This window comes from Cyclopterus lumpus, chromosome 16, assembly GCF_009769545.1.
Source record: "Cyclopterus lumpus isolate fCycLum1 chromosome 16, fCycLum1.pri, whole genome shotgun sequence".
Lineage (NCBI taxonomy): Eukaryota > Metazoa > Chordata > Actinopteri > Perciformes > Cyclopteridae > Cyclopterus > Cyclopterus lumpus.
Genome location: NC_046981.1, coordinates 5,051,611 through 5,074,422, shown reverse-complemented (window position 1 = coordinate 5,074,422; position 22,812 = coordinate 5,051,611). Strand labels below are relative to the sequence as shown.

General features: G+C 41.8%; 1 protein-coding gene across 1 annotated transcript; it reads left to right on the top strand.

Annotated features, from left to right (window-relative positions):
* The first annotated feature begins 2,896 nt into the window (after positions 1 to 2,896).
* On the top strand, positions 2,897 to 21,599 carry LOC117745296 (aromatic-L-amino-acid decarboxylase-like). The gene is made up of 14 exons (XM_034553525.1): positions 2,897 to 3,310; positions 3,856 to 4,063; positions 6,892 to 7,005; positions 7,094 to 7,213; positions 12,917 to 13,051; positions 13,582 to 13,725; positions 14,269 to 14,335; positions 14,651 to 14,745; positions 16,467 to 16,534; positions 17,274 to 17,350; positions 18,339 to 18,358; positions 18,486 to 18,584; positions 19,633 to 19,734; positions 20,248 to 21,599. The coding sequence occupies exons 1-14, from the start codon at positions 3,300 to 3,302 to the stop codon at positions 20,443 to 20,445; spliced, it is 1,458 nt and encodes a 485-aa protein (XP_034409416.1). The 5' UTR covers positions 2,897 to 3,299; the 3' UTR covers positions 20,446 to 21,599.
* Positions 21,600 to 22,812: the final 1,213 nt, after the last annotated feature.

Here is a 22,812-nt window from a genome sequence, read left to right as displayed (position 1 = left end):
GTGGTGTAGTGGCTAGCACTGTCGCCTCACAGCAAGAGGGCCGCGGGTTCAATTCCCGGTCGGAGTGGTCCTTCTGCCTCTGACAGGCTGCAGCGGGAGGGCTGTCATCTAAGTCTCAGTGACTCACATGTGGGTGTAACAAGGGAAATCTATTGTCACCAGAAGGTTCTTTTTGAACCTGCTATAAGGTTTATAATAATAGTCTTGCTACATATTGAAAAGGCAATTTCCTGCCAATTTTCAGCTGAATCAGGGAGAGAAAATGACGACAAATGTAAATTGGGCTGCACGGTGGTGTAGTGGCTAGCACTGTCGCCTCACAGCAAGAGGGCCGCGGGTTCAATTCCCGGTCGGAGCGGTCCTTCTGTGTGGAGTTTGCATGTTCTCCCCGTGGCAGCGTGGGTTCTCTCCGGGCTCTCCGGCTTCCTCCCACAGTCCAAAGACATGCTGCAGGTTAATTGATCTCTAAATTGCCCATAGGTGTGAATGTGAGAGTGAATGGTTGTATGTCCCTACATGTGCCCTCGATGGACTGGGGATAGGCTCCAGCGCCCTCGCAACCCTAATGAGGATAAGCGGTATTGAAAATGGATGGATGGATGGATGTCCACTTGGACCTGCTCTACAAAAAATGTCAATGGTGGTCATAAAATGCACCTAATCAGATTTTCCGCCATTTTGAATGTGTAGAAGCACAGCTTCAGAAACTACTTGTGAGTCAATCAATTCTAGTATTGACCACGAGCCTCGCTCCCATTGGCTAGTCTCGTCGGGTTGTTGAGGTGGGGGTGGCTAGTGGCAAGATAAAAGGAGAAAATGTCTCTTGTCCAGCTTATACACACAAACACACTCACCACGTGCCTGTCTATTTGTCCATTTGTGGACGCTAAACAAGTGGAAAAGATCCACAGTCTGAAGCTCTCACTTTGAAATGTAAGTATGTGCACACACACGCACAAACATGCAAACATGTCTAATCCTATTTGAGATCAGGCTAAGGATAAGGGCTCTGCTTCTCAGCAAGGGAAAGAGACATGCAGGGTTAAACACTTGTTGAATAAATGAGAAGGTGCTGTCACAGAACAAGGGGCTATGCCCATGTGAAATGTATATAACCATCATGTCAGTGTATTGTAAAGGGATATGTTTAAAGCTTGTTGTTAATGATGAATTGTTGCAGCACGAGTTTCAATGCATAGCAGATAAATGGTACTGCATCCTTCCCTTATTCATTAAGTTATTAAGACACCTTAATGAGGCTTTTAATCAGGTTTATGAAATTGTCCTTTGGCAGATTGTATTGTGAGAGAATGCGTTTATAACAATCTGTACGAATAGATTGTTTTAGATGTAAAAATGTTTTTTCTGGCCAAGCTTTTCTGTTCATGTCAGTCCATAAAATGAAAGGAAACTAAGCTATGATCAGACTAGCTTAATATGTTAAGAGGGTCCAGGGTTCTTACATACATGTGCAAGCTTATACAAACCGTGTCAAGGACCATGGCTGTGTGTGTGTCCATGCTGCTTTTCTGAACACATTAAAGCCATATTTATGGGAATAACTTATCAATACTTTATTAATAAGTAACCAACCATTTTAAATGTGTCCTCGTAGTGGAATCTTAATCGAATCTTAAAAATAGTGACCTCGCAACTGCTTTTAGTACACTTTTTTATCTTTGTTTGAACTTGTTGATAATGTATGGTTTTAATGGGATTGCAGCAAATATGTGGTTTTCCATTGAAATTGATTGCAACTTTCAAAACCAATATTTCCCTCGCCCTTATTGCCTATAAATCAATAAAAAATGGGAATTACATCAACCCAATTAACTTGCCCAAGATCCCTTGGCTCTTATTAAAGGATCAAGACTTGTATATATTTCCTCATCCAAATTGTTTTGGTGTAAATTGCCTAGTTTTGGTACATTAAACAGGGTCTATGGATTATCTTGACTAACCCGGTCATGATTTCTGAAAAGAGATATCGTTCTTTGGTCATTTTTGTCGGTTTGAGCGCAACAAGCTGAATGCCATACAGCAATATATTCAATAAAAGGGTCATATCCAAGTCTTTCCAACTGTCCCCATACATGCACCTCCCCTGTAAATGTGTCACGTATATGTTATTTTCGATTGATGGTGTTATGAAGAGCTCCACTGCTGATTTCATGTCTTGGACATGGCTGACAGCATCTCTGGTGGGGCCTGGAACCATTTTGATGACAAGTGGGGAGACGGACCGTAATAACTTTCTATTTTTGGAAGGTAATGTGTTGAGAGACACATGCTGGTGGTTGAGAGACAACAGGTGTCACAGAGCGAAGACCAGGGACCCAAGCACGACGCACAAAACAGAGGTAACGGATAATAATTAGTGATGTGTCCTTTCGTGTCGAGGCCTCAAAGCGGGTGTCGAGTAATCCAGGAAGATTTGTGTGAAGCGTGTATCGAGGCTTGTGTTGATGACGTTCGAAGCCTCGCGAGCCGGCCGTACCACGTGACTGATTCAGAAAATGGTTTGTATTTGGTGCGCGATTCGAAATAAAAGGGGCAGCGAAACGCAACGGATTCCCCAATCACATTTTGTGGACTTGGGACTTTATTGCGCATTTGTTTGCAAAGTATTCAAGCTTCTTTTTTTGCGATTGAACCAGCAAGAAAGAGGAGATGAACATTTTGAGCTGTTAGCTCTTAATAAGGTATGCACCATTGTTAAATATTCTCTCTACCCCAGCTTTATCTGTGCCCTATGAAAGGGTATTTTCATAAGCCCAACACTGTGGACATGTTGCTAAAAAAAAAATTTAATAAAATGTTGTCCCTAGTAACATAAGCACAGTCTCCCCAATTTGTTTCCACTTTCCCTTTTGACCCCACCATTGTATTATGAAGACAGACACCATATTAATAAGTTCATAATTCATGTATTTCCATCACAAACATCATTTGTTCACTAATTCAATTCAAAGCTTCACACACACCAAAGTCATGGTGTCGTTATAATCACTCTGCCCGTTTTACATTTTATTGTCCACTTGAAGGCGCAGTAGAGCAAATGAAGCATCATGAAGCTTCGGTCCATGAGTGAACCAATTGGATGGAAAGCTTCAATGCTTCTGGAAGCTTCATCTTGCCATCACTAATAATAATCCTTTACTGAGTTTCCAGCAGGAACAGAACATACAGGAACAGAGAAACAAACTACTAAACACTGCAGAACTTGGTCGGAAAACGAGACAATCTGGCAGAGGACAAGTGCAAGTGAGGGCACCTAAATAGGGAGTGACTATGAGGGGATGGGCTGCAGGTGAGATGTCATCAGAGGAGGATGCCTCACAATCAGTCTCAGACACGTTCTCCTCTGTGTCACTTTCATGGTCCAATCAATATCTTCACGGGAACCATATTTTCCCCTCCCCCACGTCATGTGAAGTATCAGTGGTTCTCACACTACTATGGTTATGTTAGGTTAGGGTCCTAAAGCTTTTTGAAGATTATAAAATTGCATGTTATATTGACCTCAATATCATCCAAGGTAACAGAAGGGTTAAATGTATGTTTAGGTGTAGGTGAGGACGGATATTGACAGAGAGTAAATAACGTTATTCAACACAATGTTGTGCTTAATATGTCAGGTGTGTGATTTTTTTATGGTTGGAGACTTGTTGATGCGTGTTGAGTGTATTTAAATGCCTTCACCCATCAATGGTTCAATACTTGGGCTTTATTGTTGTACCTTCTAATCTAGTCCTGGAAAATTATTATCAACATTTAACACCTGTCATTAGATATTTTGGAGAGTTATACACCACCACCAAGGTGAGAAATAAATGCTTCTGTGCTGTATTCCAGTGGCACGATGGATGCAGCAGAGTTTCGGCGCAGAGGGAGGGAGATGGTGGACTATGTGGCCGACTACCTGGAGAACATCGAGGAGCGTCCGGTCAGCTCAGACGTGGAACCGGGGTATCTTCGTTCCTTGATCCCCACTGAGGCCCCACTGGAGCCTGATAATTATGATGACATTATCAAAGATGTGGAGAGGGTCATAATGCCAGGGGTAAGGTTATACTTTTGTTGATTTGTGGATGCACACATTGGCATTGTAGTGGGACGGATTTGCATGTGTTTTTCTGCAGTGTAATTCAGATTAGTCAGCAATTCGAAAGTAATACTGGTGTAGAAAACATAGCTTTCCTATTGTGGAATCATGACAATAGATTTAGAAATGTATTCAAGTAATCTGACTACCACTAGCTGCTTAACCCTGTAAGACCCAAGCATAGAAATAATATCTACATCTTTTTTTTAAAAGTCAGATGATGTTGTAAGAGTCTTCTGATGCAGATAATGAAGGATTAATTAATTACGTTTTTAGGGAAACTAATGGTTAATTTGGAGTGTGTATTGCTTACAAAGCACTACAGTACATTTAATTAATAATAATCACCCAACAGTTATTTTTATGAATCATAATTTATTTTAAAAAGATAAAAACTGGAATAAAAAGAAAATGGTAAAAAAAAAATTTCAAGTATAACTAATTACAATGCAAATTAATCCTATTCAGGCAATACATTGCACTGATGGGACACAATACTGTCTGGCTAGCCTAATGTGCTCTCTACTTACATTTACAAAAGGAAAATACAACACCCCCAGAACTCTTACATCCCCATATTCCAGAACATGTACACCTCTCCCTGAACAATACACCATACATGCAACCCCCACAATCAAAAACATTTACACCTCTCCCTGAACAATGCACCATACATGGAAACCCACATTCAAAAACATTTACACTTGTCCCTGAAGAACCATCCTCTAAAGCATTCTACAAACATTATCTGGCTTGTGTAACAAAGAGATATTTGGGCAAACCAACAAAGTCCAGATAAAAAAAACAGTTGACTATCTCACTGCGAACATAGAAATAACATAGGGTTATAACCCATTTAGAATGATTAAAATCTGGTCTAAACTTAAAATTATAACAAATAACCCATTTGTAAAGTGTGAATCATCAAATACATTATATTTCTGTAAGTATTTATCCTGTATCTGAACATCCAAGAAGTGGAATGTCTCCATGTAGTGTGCAAGGTGCACATGCTATTTTAGCTACCATTTTCACCCAACGTTGTAAAATTACAACAATGACATAACAAGCTGAAAATCTAATGTGATGCATTAATTCCACAATAACTTAGTATTTACATGAACTACATATTCTAACAATCACCCCAAAAAATATTTCATGGAATTTACTTACTTCAATGTTGATATATCCAGTTGAATGAAACAAGGAGAAAAGTTTGCAGGTAGAGTGAGTTCATGGCCTTATGGCCAGACCTATATACACATTTACGATCCAATAGCATTGCAAGTGTTGTGGAGTACAACCCAACAATTAATGAGCAAACGGAGTCCGGTGAACTAAAGTTATTTCTAAATATTTATTCAGTAATAAAAAGCAGAGTTAATGCTCCCGTACAGTTAAACGTGCACGGTCCCAAATTGAACATCCAACAGGGTTGAGTGTCCAAGGAAAAGGCGCTTAAACAGAGTGTGCGGAAGCTTCATATAGGATTCCTCTTGTGAGGTCCTATTGGGTTAAAAGTCAAAAATTATGCAGACGGGGCATGGTTTATTCCAAGTCGTCCGGTAGGAGCACTGGGTATTTTCCACCCACACCGGCTCACGTCCCGGCTTCTTCTTATCAGTGTTTGTGCAAGTTGTCGGGGTGCAAGGGTGGGGGCATGGTCGGGGCTGGCATAATCCAGTCTGCAGGATGGGGTGCCCTTGACTAACGGCTGGGATGCCACCGTGTATCTTCCTCTCCTTTGCCCTAGTCAATGATAAGGGCAGTGTGTGTGCTGGGACCGGGCGCTCCCTTCTGAGTTCGGCCTTGGGCTCTCGTAACTCGGCGCAAACTTACCTGACCTTAACGCTAGAGTCAATGCTGTGTGTTGTTTAGGCTGAAGCAAGCTAATGTGCAGATTTACCTTAATGCTGTAATAAAATGCTCTACACAAGGCAAGACAATAGGACCCATTGACTATGTAAATGTGGTCTTTCCCCAAAAAACGTTTTTGCAAATGTGTTTTTTGGAGAGATAAAAGTGACGTTGTAATATTACAACCAGGGGTCTTACAGGGTTAACTGTATTCCCTTATCAAAAAATAGTGGCATTACTATTAAGGCAATATGTCCATGTGTTCAAATCACTTAAGTAATTTACTATAACACTAATAAAGCAAAGATGTTTCCAAATCCCATGATGCAAGTAGCTTTTTAACCCAGCAGCAGTTGATTTGAATATATTTCATCGCATAGTTTATATGAAGGGAAATAGAATCTTCAAATTATTAATGTTGCATTTAGTATTGTTGATCCGAAAGTTGGGAATTTCTTTCATATTAATATATACAACTTTACTACTAAGCTTTACTACACTTTTTGATAGGACAGTTATACTGTAAACCAAGGAAGGACAAGGAAAGATACAATGGAATCAAGTGCCATGAGTGTGTTAGAGAGAGAGCGACAGAGGGGAAGATAAGGTGGAAGATTATTGCACGCAATGTTGTTGTAAGTTATTTAAAATGTACTCAGAAGGCTGCGCATACAGGTTTCTATTGCAATAAAAAAAAAACAGCTTTTACGTTTAGCATTTTACATTTATTTGTGGTTCAAGAGGTGCCAGTCTGTGAAAAGCACCTACTGTGGTATCCGGTCTACCGAGAGTGAGGAGCATTGTTCACTATTACTAAAACTGTAATATATAACAATAGTTATTTTGGCAAGCACTCGCTCCTAATGACGAACTATAAGATACGGTCTTCTTCTCTAATTAATTATTTACATGTTTAATCTTTTTTCCAGATCACCCACTGGAACAGTCCATACTTTTATGCCTACTTTCCAGCTTCTACCTCTTACCCTGCCATGTTGGCTGACATGCTATGTGGAGGCCTTGGCTGTATTGGATTCACCTGGGTAACAAACACTTTGCTGTGTCTCTGTATACAACACTGTATTTTATTATATATGTAGTTCATATTTATATGTGTGCATGTGTTTTCAGGCTGCCAGCCCAGCCTGTACAGAGTTGGAGACAGTGATGTTAGATTGGCTGGGGAAGATGCTAAAGCTGCCAGACTACTTTATAACCGGGACTCATGGCCGCGGAGGTGGTGTCATCCAGGTAAGTTTATTTTGTGTGAAAGGTTTTCTGGCAGCCAAAGGAGTAAAACTAACCCTTCTAACATTCATACTCTTCTGTGGTTTTCAACATGTGTTAAGTCAAAGGATGACATTTTATAGGCTTACAGGAACTCACAACTGAGGTCTCCCTGAAAACATATTCATCAGCAATTTGTGTACTATTAATTTGTCCATCCATCCATCCATTTTCAATACCGCTTATCCTCATTAGGGTCGCGGGGCTTTGGAGCCTATCCCAGCTGACATAGGGCGAAGGCAGGGGACACCCTGGACAGGCCGCCAGTCCATCGAGGGCACATGTAGGGACATACAACCATTCACTCTCACATTCACACCTATGGGCAATTTAGAGATCAATTAACCTGCAGCATGTCTTTGGACTCTGGGAGGAAGCCGGAGAGCCCGGAGAGAACCCACGCTGCCACGGGGAGAACATGCAAACTCCACACAGAAGGACCGCTCCGACCGGGAATTGAACCCGCGGCCCTCTTGCTGTGAGGCGACAGTGCTAGCCACTACACCACCGTGCAGCCCAATTTACATTTGTCGTCATTTTCTCTCCCTGATTCAGCTGAAAATTGGCAGGAAATTGCCTTTTCAATATGTAGCAAGACTATTATTATAAACCTTATAGCAGGTTCAAAAAGAACCTTCTGGTGACAATAGATTTCCCTTGTTACACCCACATGTGAGTCACTGAGACTTCCCGCCTGTCGTCGTCGGGCTGCGCGACACATGAAGGCGACGGGGCAAAGCTCGCCTCGGGACCCTCATCGCCCGACTGGGGGGAAACCACGGAGCGACCGGGTTGGTTTGGATTCAGGGGTGCGTTGCCCGGGTGGTGCAGAGGTGTCGTCCGCAGGCCGGCGTTTCTTTCGGTTGAACCTGAGGCGGTCCGTCCGGGTGGGCACTTGGAACGTCCTGTCACTTCGGAGTGACGATCACCTGCCTCTGTTATCTTCGGAGCTGATCAGGTTGGGCATTGGCATATCGGCTCTCTCTGAGGTGAGGCGGCCTGGAAGTGGTGAGATCAGTGTGGATAGATACACCTACTACTGGTCTGGCCGCTCCGATGGCTACCATACCCAGGGAGTAGCTGTGGCCGTTGCCGATCGGTTGGCTCCGATGGTGGTGGAGGTCACTCCTGTCAACAAGCGTATCATGATGCTGAGAATTACCCATTCCTTAGGGGTGATATCTCTGGTCTCTGTGTATGCTCCGACCGGGGTGAGTAATGTTTCCGTGAAGGAGGCATTCTACTCCAAACTCAATTCGGTGATTGATGGTTGTCCACGGACACCCTCCTTGTCCTGGGAGACTTCAATGCGGTACTGACACAGTTGGCTACGAAACATGTGTCGGTCCCCATGGCTCTGGGCTAAGGGATGAAAGCACCTCTATGCTCCTTGACTTTGCTAAAGGTCGAGGGCTTAGGATCGCTGGATCTTGGTTCGAGCGCTCTAAGCCACGACGCTGGACTTGGAATTCAAACACTGGCACCGTGGCAAAGGAGATCGACCATGTTCTTGTGGATGGTCGTTGGAGACTGCTGGTCAATAATATGAAATGACGTGTTCGTGATGGGATTCGACCCCCTCCCCCCTCTCAGAACGGAAAAGTCTATCATGCGTATGTGTTACCCACTAGACAATAGAGGAACACTTGCAATATGGACATTTTCTGTATATTAAGGCCTTAAAGTTGTATGCCAACAGATACTGGTGAACACAGTTTTCCTCCAATACTCACCATAACTCACAATTCTCTCTATCAATCTCCTCTCTCAAACCCCACATTGTTGATTGACACTCAGTATGTAGCAGAGTTATGCTGCGTTCACACCAAAAGCGTTGCGAATATTCACAACGCTTTTGGTGTGAATGCAGCATTAGGCACCAAAACGTTCAAACATGTAAAACCAATGAAACGTGAAGCACCTGTGACGTTCGACGCTTCGGACGTCATCAGTAACGTGACCGTTGTCATTTGATACAAGCTCAGATACTTGGAGTCGACACACGGCGGTTCAGTAGACTGACTCAAGCTTCGGAGCTCTGGTATCGTTTTCCCATCTCTACTAAACACGTCTCTGGCCAAATATCAGTAACAAATCTGTGTTCTTAACACTTCTCAAACTATATATTGGGGTTGTTAAACTTATATTTCTTGGGGTGTAAGTCCCGTTGTTGGTTCCCTTTCATTTCGCCCTCCCTTAAGGCCTCGTCACAAAAAGTAGCACAAAGTATTGTGAAAGAACACACAATTATTTGCATGAGAATGCAAAAGATATTGCGAGGGAACGCAAAATATCTTGCGGTGACCCTCATGGGGCTCAATATGATTGCCTGTTTGTGGGCATAATGTATAAATATGAGTGGTTTACATTTTTCAACCATTCTGCTGTGACAAAGATCCAAGTAGGATCGATGGAGAAATATGTAGGCTTCTCCTTTTTTTTTTAACCTGGCAGCCTTTATTTAAAGTCCACCAGCTCACGTTGATTTCCCCCACCAACCACCAATAAGCTTTGGAAACCTGTTGCAAAAGTTCCTAGCTGAAGAGAAACTGCAATTGCTCTTAAGGATAAGGGGTGTTGATCCAGATCAGGTCAGGTATGGGGGCATGCGCCAAGGCAGCACGTTGCTGCGTTCACCTTCCGACGGTTCTCCCAGGGTCTCCGTATGGCCATCCTCAAGGCGGACACTCATCCCAGCCCCATCCCACCGAAGTAACAGAGACATGGACAACACTGCCTAGGTAAGTGAATGTCTCCGTGAACTTAACATTCTCGCCACACACAGGAACAGACTCGACAGTCGCATCCAAGACATCATTGAAAGCCTGAACCTTGGTCTTGATCCAGGAGATACGCAGTCCCCGCGGTTCTGACTCCTCACCCAGCGACACGAGGGCCCCAGTGAGAACATCTAATGACTCTGCGAAGATGACTGCATCGTCGGCAAAGTCCAGATCTGAAAATCTGTCATTACCAAACGAAACCCCGCAGCCACTTGCCACCGACATCCTCCCAAGTATCCAGTCCATGCACGCGTTGAACAGTGTGGGTGCTAGGACGCATCCCTGACGCACTTACTGGGAAGAAGTCAAAGATACTGTCTCCACACCTCACCGCGCTCACAGCCCCGGAGTACAGATTTGATATAATAATAATAATAATAATAATAACACATTTGTTTTATAAGGCGCCTTTCAAGGCACTCAAGGTCGCCGTACAACATATTTAAAAATCGGACACAATTTAAAAAGCAGCACAGTTAAAAGCAGAACAGTCTGCAGCAGAGCAACCCAGAGGGGAACACGTCAGGCATAGGCCTGCCTGAAAAAGATACCAGGGTTAGCAGCTTTGGGGGAACTCCGCGCAGCTCAAGGATCCGCCACAAAGCAGCCCGGTTCAACGAGTCAAACGCCTTACGGAGATGAACGTAGGCTGCAAGCAGGCCACACAGAAACTCATGCGGGCGCTCACTGAGGACCCGAAGCGCTAGAATACGGTCTATCGTTGATCTCTTGGGTGTAAAGCCAGACTGCTCTGGGCGCTGGTGCGCGAGCAGGTGCTGGCGAATCCTGTTCAGAATTATCCTCGCCAGAACCTTGCCTGGTACAGAGAGCAGCGTCACACCCCTGTAGTTGTTGCAATCCCGGCGATCACCCTTCCCCTTCCAGAGAGGGGCCTTGGGAAGGGTGATCGTCGGGGAACTAGTCAGGGGAACTAGTCAGTTCGGAAGATCTCCGTACTCTAAACAGAGCACAGGACTGCATGCAAGGACACGAGTGCCGGATCACCTCCAGCCTTGAGGGGTTCAGAATGGATACCTTACCCCCTTTCAACTGCTTGACCACAGCTCACGTTTCAGCAAGCGAAGGTGGCACACAGTTGATCGGGGGGTCCGCAGGCAGAGGCACAGCATCCATATCGTCCAATCCACGAGACGGAGCGTCTGCCTGGTAAAGACGCTCAAAGTATTCGGCCCAGCGGGCTCTGATCTTAGACTCTTCCGATCAGCCGCAGAGAAAAAAAAAACCTCCTCGACCCATGCGAAACTCCAAGGCACTCGGCCGCCACTTCCAGAGTTTTAGTCTTGAAGCTTGTCAACTGTTCCTCAGGGCCACCCCGGAGCACCCAGCCCTCCAAGACCGTCCCCAAGTCTGGGGGGCAAACTCCTCAGCTACCCCCTCGTCCCGGAGCCTACCAACATCCAAGCGAGTTTGCCTGGAAGCCGACGACCTCGCGGACTTGAGTCGCAGCCCAAGAGTCGCCACGACAAGCCTGTGATCAGTGCAGAGAAATTGAGCACTCCGAACACGTCATTTCATATTATTGACCAGCATTTAGTTTTATTGCAATGTAAAAAACAACATCGATAACGGTTGTATACAACATCAAATCTATGAATTAACATGCAGCTTTCATTGACTTTTACTGCAGAAATGTGAGATTGAAACATTGAGGTGTTTTGATAGTGTTTCTACACACTGTCAAATGGCTGCTTTAATTTTGACGGGTGACTGTGGGTCAGTGGTTAGCATGCCCGTCTTTCAATCAAGAGGTTGGCAGTTCAATCCCCGCCTTAGTCGATGTGTCCTTGAGCAAGATACTTAACCCTGCATTGCTCCCCGTAGCTGTGTCTATGGTGTATAATGTAAAGTGTCTTTGAGTATCTAGAAAAGCACTATATAAATTAAATGGATTATTATTATTATTAATTTCAGTCTGCCACCAGATATCGCTGTTCTTCTTCAAAGTGAAGCTTCGAATCCTTTTCGGTACAAATGGGAAGAAAGCCTCAATGCTTCAAAAGGCTTCATCCGCCCATTCCTAGTGTTTAGTAAAACAAACCAGAAGTATATAAATATTAATAAAATGTTGTCCATAGTAACATAAGCACAGTCTCCCCAATTTGTTTCCACTTTCCATTTTGACCCCGCCATTGTATTAAAAAGACAGACACCATAGTAATAAGTTCATAATGTATGTATTGGCATCATAAACATCATTTGTTCATTTATTCAATTCAAAGCTTCACACACACCAAAGTCATGGTGTCACTCTGCCTGTTTTACATTTATTGTCCACTTGATGGTACAGTACAGCAAATTAAGCATCATGAAGCTTCGGCCCATGAGTGAACCAATTGGATGGAAAGCTTCATCTCGCCTTCACTTATAAACAGAGATCAAAAGGTAACTCCATGCTCCAAAATAATACAAAGATTGTGACCACTTACCACCTCACATATGGAGTAAGTAGTCAGATGGCATGACAATAAAAGAATGTCTGAAACTCACCAAGAGCTACCACATGGCAAGGACAGGGGCCAAAAGGGAGTGAGGCAATGACAACAGGTGCCTTTTTATATGCTGGCGCTGATTGGGGAGGAGCCAGTCTGAGGGCTGCATTCAAAACCCTACCCTTCCTTCTCTGGGGAGCGTTCCCCACTACATTTACAATACTTTTCTTCTTTTCTTCTTCCATTCCTTCTCAGATATATATCTAGATCCACTCAGCTGCTCCCAATGCAACGGTACATTAATAAGATGCAACAACCTGTACTCTGTATCAAATTATACCAAAAGTAGGATTATGAAAATACAGGAAACTATTAAGTCTGGTTTAAACAGTGGAGAGGCAGTGCTTTACAAATTCCCTCTCATTCTCCAACAGGGATCAGCCAGTGAGGCAACCCTGATGGCCTTGCTCGCTGCCCGCTGTAAAACACTCAGAAGGATTCGAGCCGCCAACTCCGAATTATCAGAAGGTGAAATCCGATCCAAACTGGTGGCGTACACCTCTGAGCAAGTAAGCACAAAGAAATATTTACAATCTCACTTTTGCCATGGTTAATGCAAAGGCTAAGCTAAGTCTCATTCTAATTCGATCCACATTTTTGACTTGACTCATGCGTTTTTAATACTTCCTCAGATATTGTCTCAGTCAACAAGGTTCAGTAACAATGACATAGTTATTCAGTGATTTTGTGAGACAGAGAGTCATTCAGGCAGTAGCTAGCTCTGGTCAGGTTTAATACCAGGCTGACTGTGATTGGGTTAGGAAGTCGCCTGAGGGCCACACAGACCTTTTATAGGGAGAACAGTTGATGGTGTTTCTACTGAAGAACACCATTCAAATCTAATCTCTGGGTGCACATGCCTTGTGTCTTGTGTGTATTTCTTTCTGCTTAGTATTATATTGTAGATAATTAGTGCAGGCTTATCTCCACAATATAACCATATAAAATCATTCATTAACCATGAATAAGAAATAAGCTGTTAAGATTTGTCTTCTTAGCAACCGCAGATATTTCACATATGTTGCATATCTTTCCGAAGGCTCATTCCTCAGTGGAGCGTGCTTCTCTGATTGGAGACGTGACCATTAGGATGGTTCCCACAGATAGCACCTATGCTGTCAGAGGAAGCATGCTTAAGAAGATGCTGGAGGAGGACAAAGCAGCTGGACTCATCCCTTTCTACGTAAGAAGACACAAATCTGCATCCATGCAGCCGACTATCACAAAGCTATTGCACAAAGACAGACACAAAAATCAACTCCATCATTAGATATGATACATTTTTTACTTTCATCAGTCATTACTTTCTGTTGCTATACACTTACACACCTGCTCAGTCAAATACAATGATACAATATGTGTGATGCTGCTGTGCACACCCTAAGGCTTCTGCTGAAGGATAACATTGTTTGTGTTGAACCTAAAGTATCTGGTTAAGGACAATAATTCCTGTGAATAATATATTCAGGAGGCTACAATGGTCCAGCAGATTGGAATCATCTGTGTGTATCATAAGTGACGACCGGATCTACCTTTTGAATAAACTAATTGTATCTGTGTTTGTACGAAAACCATTTGTTACAGTAGCTGCAATAACTGTGAATTTGTATTTTATTGTTTTTTCAACCTTGTTAAGATCCAATCTGTGACATTGAGAAAGAAAGAACATGGCACGGGTAACCCAGCACTTTAGGGTGTTGATGATTTGTATGTTGGTGTCTTTCAGTTCTGTGCGACCCTTGGTACCACGGCATCCTGTGCTTTTGACAATATTACCGAACTGGGGCCAATCTGTGAGTTAACATTTGCATCAGAATACACTTTTTGTTTTTGTTTTACAAGAGGAAAAGCATTGTCATGCCCTATTAGCTGTATTAGCTTTACAACACACACTTTGATTTGAGGCTAGGGTATTTAGAAGGAACATCCAAATCATAAGGGTGTCATGGTATATGTAATGATCCTGAATAATACCTACCTAAAATCAGATAACTTCAATTAATAGATTGATGTGTTATGAATATATGTTTGTAGAAATCAGTGCTTGTATTGCCAGAAGTAATCATTTTACGGATGTTAATAACCCCTCTGTTTTGTGTGTGTTCCAGGTAATAAGGAAAATGTGTGGATGCACATTGATGCAGCATATGCAGGGAGTGCATTCATCTGTCCTGAATTTCGGCCTTTGTTGAATGGCATTGAGGTGTTTAAAAACACGCATTCATGTTCACACAGTGCATGAACACTTTAACACAACAGAGTTTTGACACGGTTGTGCAATAAACCAATTAGGGGGCCATGGTTTATATTATAGTTAGACTGTGTAAAACACTACAATAAATATGAGCAAATATATTGATGTTATACATAAAATTAAACAGAAAACTTGGGCTACAAGAATCAGTAAGCCATTTCCACACAACTCAAACACCAACTGAAAAAATTATTAAAATATCATAATCATCATTTTGTCAGCCCACAGCACGTTTTCGGAACTAGCAACTCGTAGCTCGGTGCTATCAGAAATAGACAGATAGCAAAGATCAAGAGGATTCTAAACATCTTTAGAAAATCCTTCTGCACCAAAGCATCACCGAGATATGACCTAAAGAACACAGCAACATGAATCGCTTTAGCGCTTTGCAGTCACAAATGTTGCACAGATGGTGCCCAAATGCCCATTTTGCCTAATTAATCTGTACTAAAACCTCTCTATCTTTGTTCTGCTTTACTTTTGCAAAGTCAAACTTTGCAGAGAGACTGTTCACATATGTTGCTATGATCTCTGTGACCTTTTCTCTGCATCCTTCGAAGAGATAATCATCCTGAAAGTGTTATGTGCGCAGCTGCAGGACACTGGACCCAAACACCGTCAACACTGGAAAAGGCTACTTTAATGCTCAACAGGATTCAAACAAAACAGGCTCACACACATGATCTAGACAAGCCGAACCGACCAAGGGGAATGACACGAACGGGACTTAAATACAGAGGGCTGGTGCAGGTGATTGGAGACAGGAGGAAACAATCAGGGACAGGGCAGACAATCACAGGGACAGGAAGTGCAGAGAAACAGAGGACACGAGAGACAAGGACTTCAAAATAAAACAGGAAACACGACACACGACACGACACAACACTACATATCCTGACAGAAAGTGCTTTTTTTCCCTAGGCAAACCTGAAAATTCAATTCTTTCATCTTTTTGTACTCTTAACCAGTAACAAATATACTAATATTTACACATTTGAACAAAAGCACACATGGGTTGCCTTTTATTATAACACATTAATCAAATAGCCTTTGTGGTTGCTGAGATACATCGTTTTTAGTTTCAAGCAGAAACCTAAACAATAGATTGGTTTTCAAAAGGTTAAATCAGTCAATATGGCAACTGTCAGCCAGGAGTCTGTCTCACATTGTCTCTTTACGCTGTGTTATTGCATTTGTGGAGGTAGAGAAACGGATATTACAAGAGATAGCCAACAAACGGATGATAAGGAAAGGTTTTTCTCCCTTTGATTAAACCTCGGCCAGGAAAGGGTTATTTTTCTTGTGCTCTGTGAGCTGTTGGCTGGATGTTCCTCTTTTGCATTTCAAATAAATCGTGTCTGCTTTAGTCCAGATAATGCTGTTGGTGAAAAGGTTGTCTCTGCATCAGTAATGGAAAATTAAGATGTATTATTGAGTGTGTGTTGGCCAAAACACATTGTTCAAGCTGTGCTGAAACATTAGAAAATATTAGCACTTTCATGAACAATTATTCCATTTCTATTTCTTCTTGGCAACTTCTTAGATCTTGGTAAAAAATATACAGCAGAATATGCAGACTTGACTGAAAGCTACTGATATTTTTTTTTTGCATCATACCTTTTTTATTCTAGAGAATCATTATCATTACTTCATTATTGTTTCTTTTAAAGTTTGCAGACTCTTTCAACTTCAGCCCACACAAATGGCTTTTAGTCAACTTTGACTGCTCTACAATGTGGTAAGTTATGCATTTTAATATACTGTGTGAGACCAAACTGGTCGTAAGTTTCAGTGCCCAATTGGCAAACTCTCATTCAAGCGTGATGAGTAAGCAGGGAATGTTTGAACATTCAATACATGAAATATGAAAAAAATTAAGTGTGTCTAAATCACAAAAATGTATCACATTTGTTTACCTGTTTCTCAAGCAAACTGGTAGTGGAGATTGCTATTAGAAATGTGTGGTGTGGTTTTTGTTCTTCACGAGTCATTAAAGTATTTAAAGAAGCTTTTCACACACTGGAGAAACAATAGCATGTCAACAGGATGGCAGAGCAACATTTTGTTTTGGAGGAGGAGACATGCATTGTATGGAATTAATTTATGATATTTAAAATATTTTTTCATTTAACAATTTACCACGAGGCTCTCATGGTCCCATGAAGTAACAAAGAGTAGTCCATCTACATTACATTTTTACAGTAGAAATAGAGCTACGCCTCCCCGATGCCCATTTTGTCAGCATTGAACAAATGCTCTGCAAAAGGAGACAGATGGGTTTCAAACCTCAAGGAAAAATGTTGTGTGGAAGGAAAATGTTTTATATCTAAAGGTTTTATATCTGGTATTTATTTTAAATGGTTATGTAATATATGGTGTAAAGATTTTTTTTCAACCCCTATTAACTATTAGTTTTATTGTCTTAGTATCTGTGCTCATTGCAATGAGTTTGAAGTTGAATCGAATCTAATCAACAGGGTGAAGAAGAGAGAGGACATCATTGGAGCCTTCAATGTGGACCCACTCTACCTGAAACACGAAAACCAGGAGTCAGGTTGAGTCATTTCACTTAAGTATTTGAATTCATGATCACAGATCAGGTCGGATAAATCTGGGGTCTATTGCATAACATAGTGGCAAAAATGAACAGTTGTGAACTTGTTTACTGTTCACATCGTGAGGAAGGTGGTTAGTGTACCAGTGTAGTGTAGCCTAAACCAGATAAACACAGGCATCAAGATAAATGTGTGACAATTAGACAGGTATGTGTGTGAGAGTGCTCTGGAGCTTGAGGAGATTTCTCAGTGTTTCGACTTGGGTATAGGGAATGCATTCTGTCAACAAGGTTTGAGGCTAGTGAAAAGTGTGTGTGTGTAAACAGTTTGTCTTTTGTGATACAGTTCTGTAATTATTTTCTACCTGTAGTTTAGCTAATTTAATGTATTTGTGATCCGTGAGGGCCCGCCTAAACAGTATGCCTTGCAGGAATACCTACCCTTACTCTGCCTCTGATTGGCTACTGAATGCTAACATTAGCCTAGCCAGGATACTGACCGGTGGTTCAAACTAGGAGGAGCGACCCCCATAAAAGGAAGACTACCTGGTCCGAATTACGGTTGGCCCAACGTTTTCGGGAAGCTAGAGTCGATAGCTAGCCAGCCAGCCAGTCAGCCTCACAGGGCCTTGGGATATGGGCGAGTCAGATCAAAGCAAGGGCCCGCAGAGTGTGTTGGAGAACCAGTGGGAGGGTGTGGGTATGCAGGGTGCAGCTGTCTGATGTCCATCCACATGTGGATTTGCAGCTTGTTTCGTAATCAAAATGTAAGCTGCAAATGTTCAATGTCAGAGCGTTGGTGATTCGCCTTCATCGGTGCAGGTTCTCTTCCGTTGCTTTACTATCTGCTTTCAGTATGATAATCTAAAGACGAGAATGCAGACTGACCCTAGAATAGCTCGATGACGCACCATTCACAATCTTCATTACTCCTTTGTGATGTGACATTTGTTTTTACTGATTCCTGAACTGTTTCTTCTTTCAACAGGGATTATCACAGATTATAGGGTAAGATGAATCAATATTAATTTAGTTTCTACAATTAGCTAGTAATCAAATAATCACAGTTGGCTTCAAATTTGCCGAACTTAAAACTATAACCACTCTCTTACTCGCTTCCTCCTCCATCCTGTAGCATTGGCAGATTCCACTTGGAAGAAGATTTCGCTCACTAAAGATGTGGTTTGTCTTCCGTTCCTATGGAATCCAAGGCCTGCAGGCTTATATACGCAAGGTAGGAGTCCAACTGAATGATCCACCATGTATCTTTTCCCTTAATGGGACAGTATGTAACGATTTGGTGGCATCTGGCGGTGTGGTTGCCGGTTGCAACCCGCTGACTACCCCTTTGTTCATATCTCCCCTCCCAAGACTGTCGTATCATGAGCTGCTGAGTGCAAAACCATGGTAACACTGTTCGCCTCGTTCAGAAGCCAACCTAATAATAATACTACTTTAAGAGCAATGGATTCGATACCACGGTTTTGCACTTTGAGGCTCACGTTACCGACACAAGTGTGTCGAAGAACTATGGTGGCCTTCAGGTACATTGTTCGGAGTTTTTACTCATGGTTGAATACACTTATTGTAAGTCGCTTTGGATAAAAGCGTCAGCTAAATGACATGTAATAATAGTTTTTTCTGTACTGGGCTACTTTGGAGAAATGGCGGTGCAACACGGAGGACTCAGTGAAGAGGACACGCTCTCTATGTAGATATGAAGAGCTCATTTCAGGCTAAGAAGACAAAAGCGATTCTTAGTGTTTTACTATGCCTTCAATGTCCAGGTGGGCCATTTGATCATAAGCAGATAAATGTGTTTGTCAGAGCTTGTTTGATCGCACATTGTCATTTGAAATTTAAAAGGACTGCACTTACATTTCCTGGGAACAGATTTTGATTCAGACTATTTCATGTTGCAGAGTCTTGATTTTGAACGTAGCCTATAGGCAGTGCTTTCTACCACGGTGTGTACGACTATCCCTTAATATGCTCTATCAATCTAATGTGTTCTGCTATCAACAATTACAGATGGTTACATTTAATTCATAGACGGGGGATACAGTCTAGAGAGGTACAGACTGAATCAGTTGAAAATGTCCTCTGATCTCTTTGGCTCTTTGGTAATGATACAGCACTGCCACCTAGTGAGAATCATAGAAATGATTGGTTTTAATCTCTGCAGACTAATTAAAACATGTGGGTACCTTTATCTACATCCACACTACATTTTACAAACGGCGTATGAGTCATAGTACATTATTTATGTTTTTTCTTTGCAGCAAGTGGCCCTGGCCAAAGAATTTGAGAGTCTCGTGCGAGCGGACAAGAGGTTTGAGATCTGTGCCGAGGTCGTCATGGGACTGGTTTGCTTCAGACTCAAGGTACAATCATCCAACATTAAAGAACTGCGATATGATGCACACATAGATCTGACATGCGAGGTTCAACTGCAGCAGCAGAATTGTACAAAATGATTCCCTCGTACTTTTTGGTACATTATAGTTTACATTGGCTGAGGTCTATAGTTCATTTTAATAATGTTTGTCATAAAATGACACCAAATATGTATCTATTGTACTGGCCCAGTATTTCTTACACATATGACCTACCCTTCAAATGGCTAAATAGTCATCTGCAACTCAATTACAGGTGAGCTATGAAGCGACGAAGAAAATGTTGTAGTGTGAGTCATTTAAAAAAAAAAAATCATGGCATGAATGGAATAAACTAATCGGCTCATTCCTAAACATGGGTGACAACACAGTTCGGGGTGAATATAGAACTTCTAGTTAGGAAACACTACACAATGCACTATGACCAATAGCAATCCTGTCTGTTGAATATCTAAACAAGGTGAGCTTTATTTTTGTAACCTTTTATCTTTCTCCTCTCAGGGCTCCAATGATTTGAACCAGCTCCTGCTAAAAAGGATCACCAATAGCAGAGAGATCCACCTGGTGCCTTGCCAGCTCTCCGGCATCTTTGTCCTGCGCTTCGCTATCTGCGCACCCAGCACCGACTCGAGACACATCCAACATGCATGGAGGCACATCACGCAGCTGTCCTGTGAGCTGTTGCAAGAGAATCATTGACCAAAAGGCTGGAAAGGGGCTGTCCACCCTAATGCAAAAAGTAGGACCGATGTGAGGACACCAACTCAGAGTTCCATGTTGTAAATGTCAAATGTCATAAAGGGAATGAACAAGCAGCAGCAAGGTATCTTTCTGTCCGCAGCCATGTTATAGTAAACAGTGGTCATTATCTTGTTGGGTCAATGCGTGTGAAAATATCTTGTTACAAAACGTATATGAAAAGAAAAGAATGCAGGTTCCGGATATTAGCTTTTTTTTCGATCTGCAACTTCTCCCTTCCTTGACTTTGCTTTTTTCGCTAACTTTTTAATGATTATGTAATGCAATCATCCCGCTGCGGACCTATCATTTCTGTCTACGCCACTTCTGTGTTTTCTACGGGGGAAAAAAAACATGAGTTGGTTTGGGGTGAATTTATCGCACATTGTATGTGTGAATGAATTTGTGGGTATTGTTCTCTGGGTGGAAAAACAAAACATGGGTTGGTTTTGGGTGAATTTAGTGCACATTGTGTGTCTGTGAATGAATTGATGGGTGTTGTTCTCTGGGTGGGTGTGCAACAGGGCTTCATAGATTCTAAAGTTCGAGAATCCAAACATTGCTCCTAGGAATAAGGCAAACCAATTGTGCATTAATTTATTATTAATATAGAGGTCATGAGGTGAATTAGTGGTGGTTAATATATAATGGCAGGCATATGTTTGGATAAATAATTCCTATAACTTCATATAGTGTTTTAAGCACAGAGGTCCAGTATTTCCCAAAACTGTACAAGACAATCGCTCTTTATCCGTAAATCCATTGCATGAGCATGAAATGGTGCTACTTGGGGGTCTACAGTGTGTTTATCTATTAAGCTTATTCCCAATCAGTTATACATGGAATTTATTAGCGACACAGTCTTAACATAATCACCCTATAGTGTATAATTATGTTTCTGTGTTCAGAGATGAATTGATTATCAAATAGAGTTTAAAATCTAAGTGGTGCATATATTTTATATCGCCTGACTGCACATAAGATCATTCCAGGACAACATTGTGTGTACCAGGAATCTAGGATCCTTCACATCATCTACGACTTGTTGACTTCGTAGCCTCAACTTTCCTGCTAGTTGTCCACATCCACAATAAATACATATATATATATATACACACACAGTACCATATGTCCATCAGGAAATATGTAAATGTGTGGTTAGACGTCACCAAACCGTGTTGTTAATTCATGAGGTGTCAAAGTGTGACTCTGTTACTGCAAAGTTTTTTCTCGTTGGCTTGGCTGTGAGTTTATTTGAATAAAGTCTACTGTAGTCCGCCTAATGTTTGGATCTCTTTTTAAATCCTCATTAAAAGATTTTCAATATATCAGGGTCACGACAAAAGACTGAAGTGGGTGTCGTGGTCTTAACAAAACCAAACCACTGATGAGAGTATGAAATATCTCTATCTGGACACAACGATAGCTCAAACAGGCCATGACACGTTACAGGTTCTGTTCCCAGTATATTACTGAAAGAGTAGTGCAAATCCAGCTGTCCCTTCCCTTCAGTGTACTAAAATCAAGATTACAGGAATAGACACACACACCTACACGCACACAGACACACAATCAACACGCTGTGCTGCTCAGTCTTCTGAGCATCCTAATCCCTGAGGACAAAGTCATGCGTTCTATAAATACAGATGAGGATTCAGTATTAGATTAATTCTTAGCCCCTGATTACAGTCAACGGTAATGGCCTGTCCATTCACTTTATTCAAAAATATATATATTTTTTTTATTAGTTTGATCTGTAAAACACAAGGTCACGGTATGACAAGGTCATATTGCCTGTTTTTTAAGACAAAACTGTACATTTGGATGATGGTTAAAATATGGGCTTTTACAGGACCCTCGTTTCACTGTGGTTATTGTGTGGAATGTCAATTCCTAAAGGCACATAGAGGGACAGATGCAATGTAGAGGGAATTATTTTTTCAAATCCAAAAATAAGAATTGTTGGTCTATTCCTCTTTCACAAACAAAGAAACTATGATTTTTTTGTCTCTATGCATTTGTATTCTTTATTTAGAGCTGTATTATTGGGTTATAATTATCCATTATAATGTGTTGTGCTGTCCTTTAGATTTAATTATTGCAGCACAGCAAAAATGTAAAAGATTAAAGATGTAGAGCATATGATAAACAATACACAAATACACAATTTTCCAATATTTCCAAAATAAAAAATATATACAAACAATAAAACTGAATTCAAGAAAAGCCATGCAAAAAAAAGGGCTGCCTCTGCTGTCCCGTGGTATTGTGTACAGAGTGAACAGGAGAGGGCTGAGCACACAGCCCTGGGGGGCTCCCGTGAAAAGC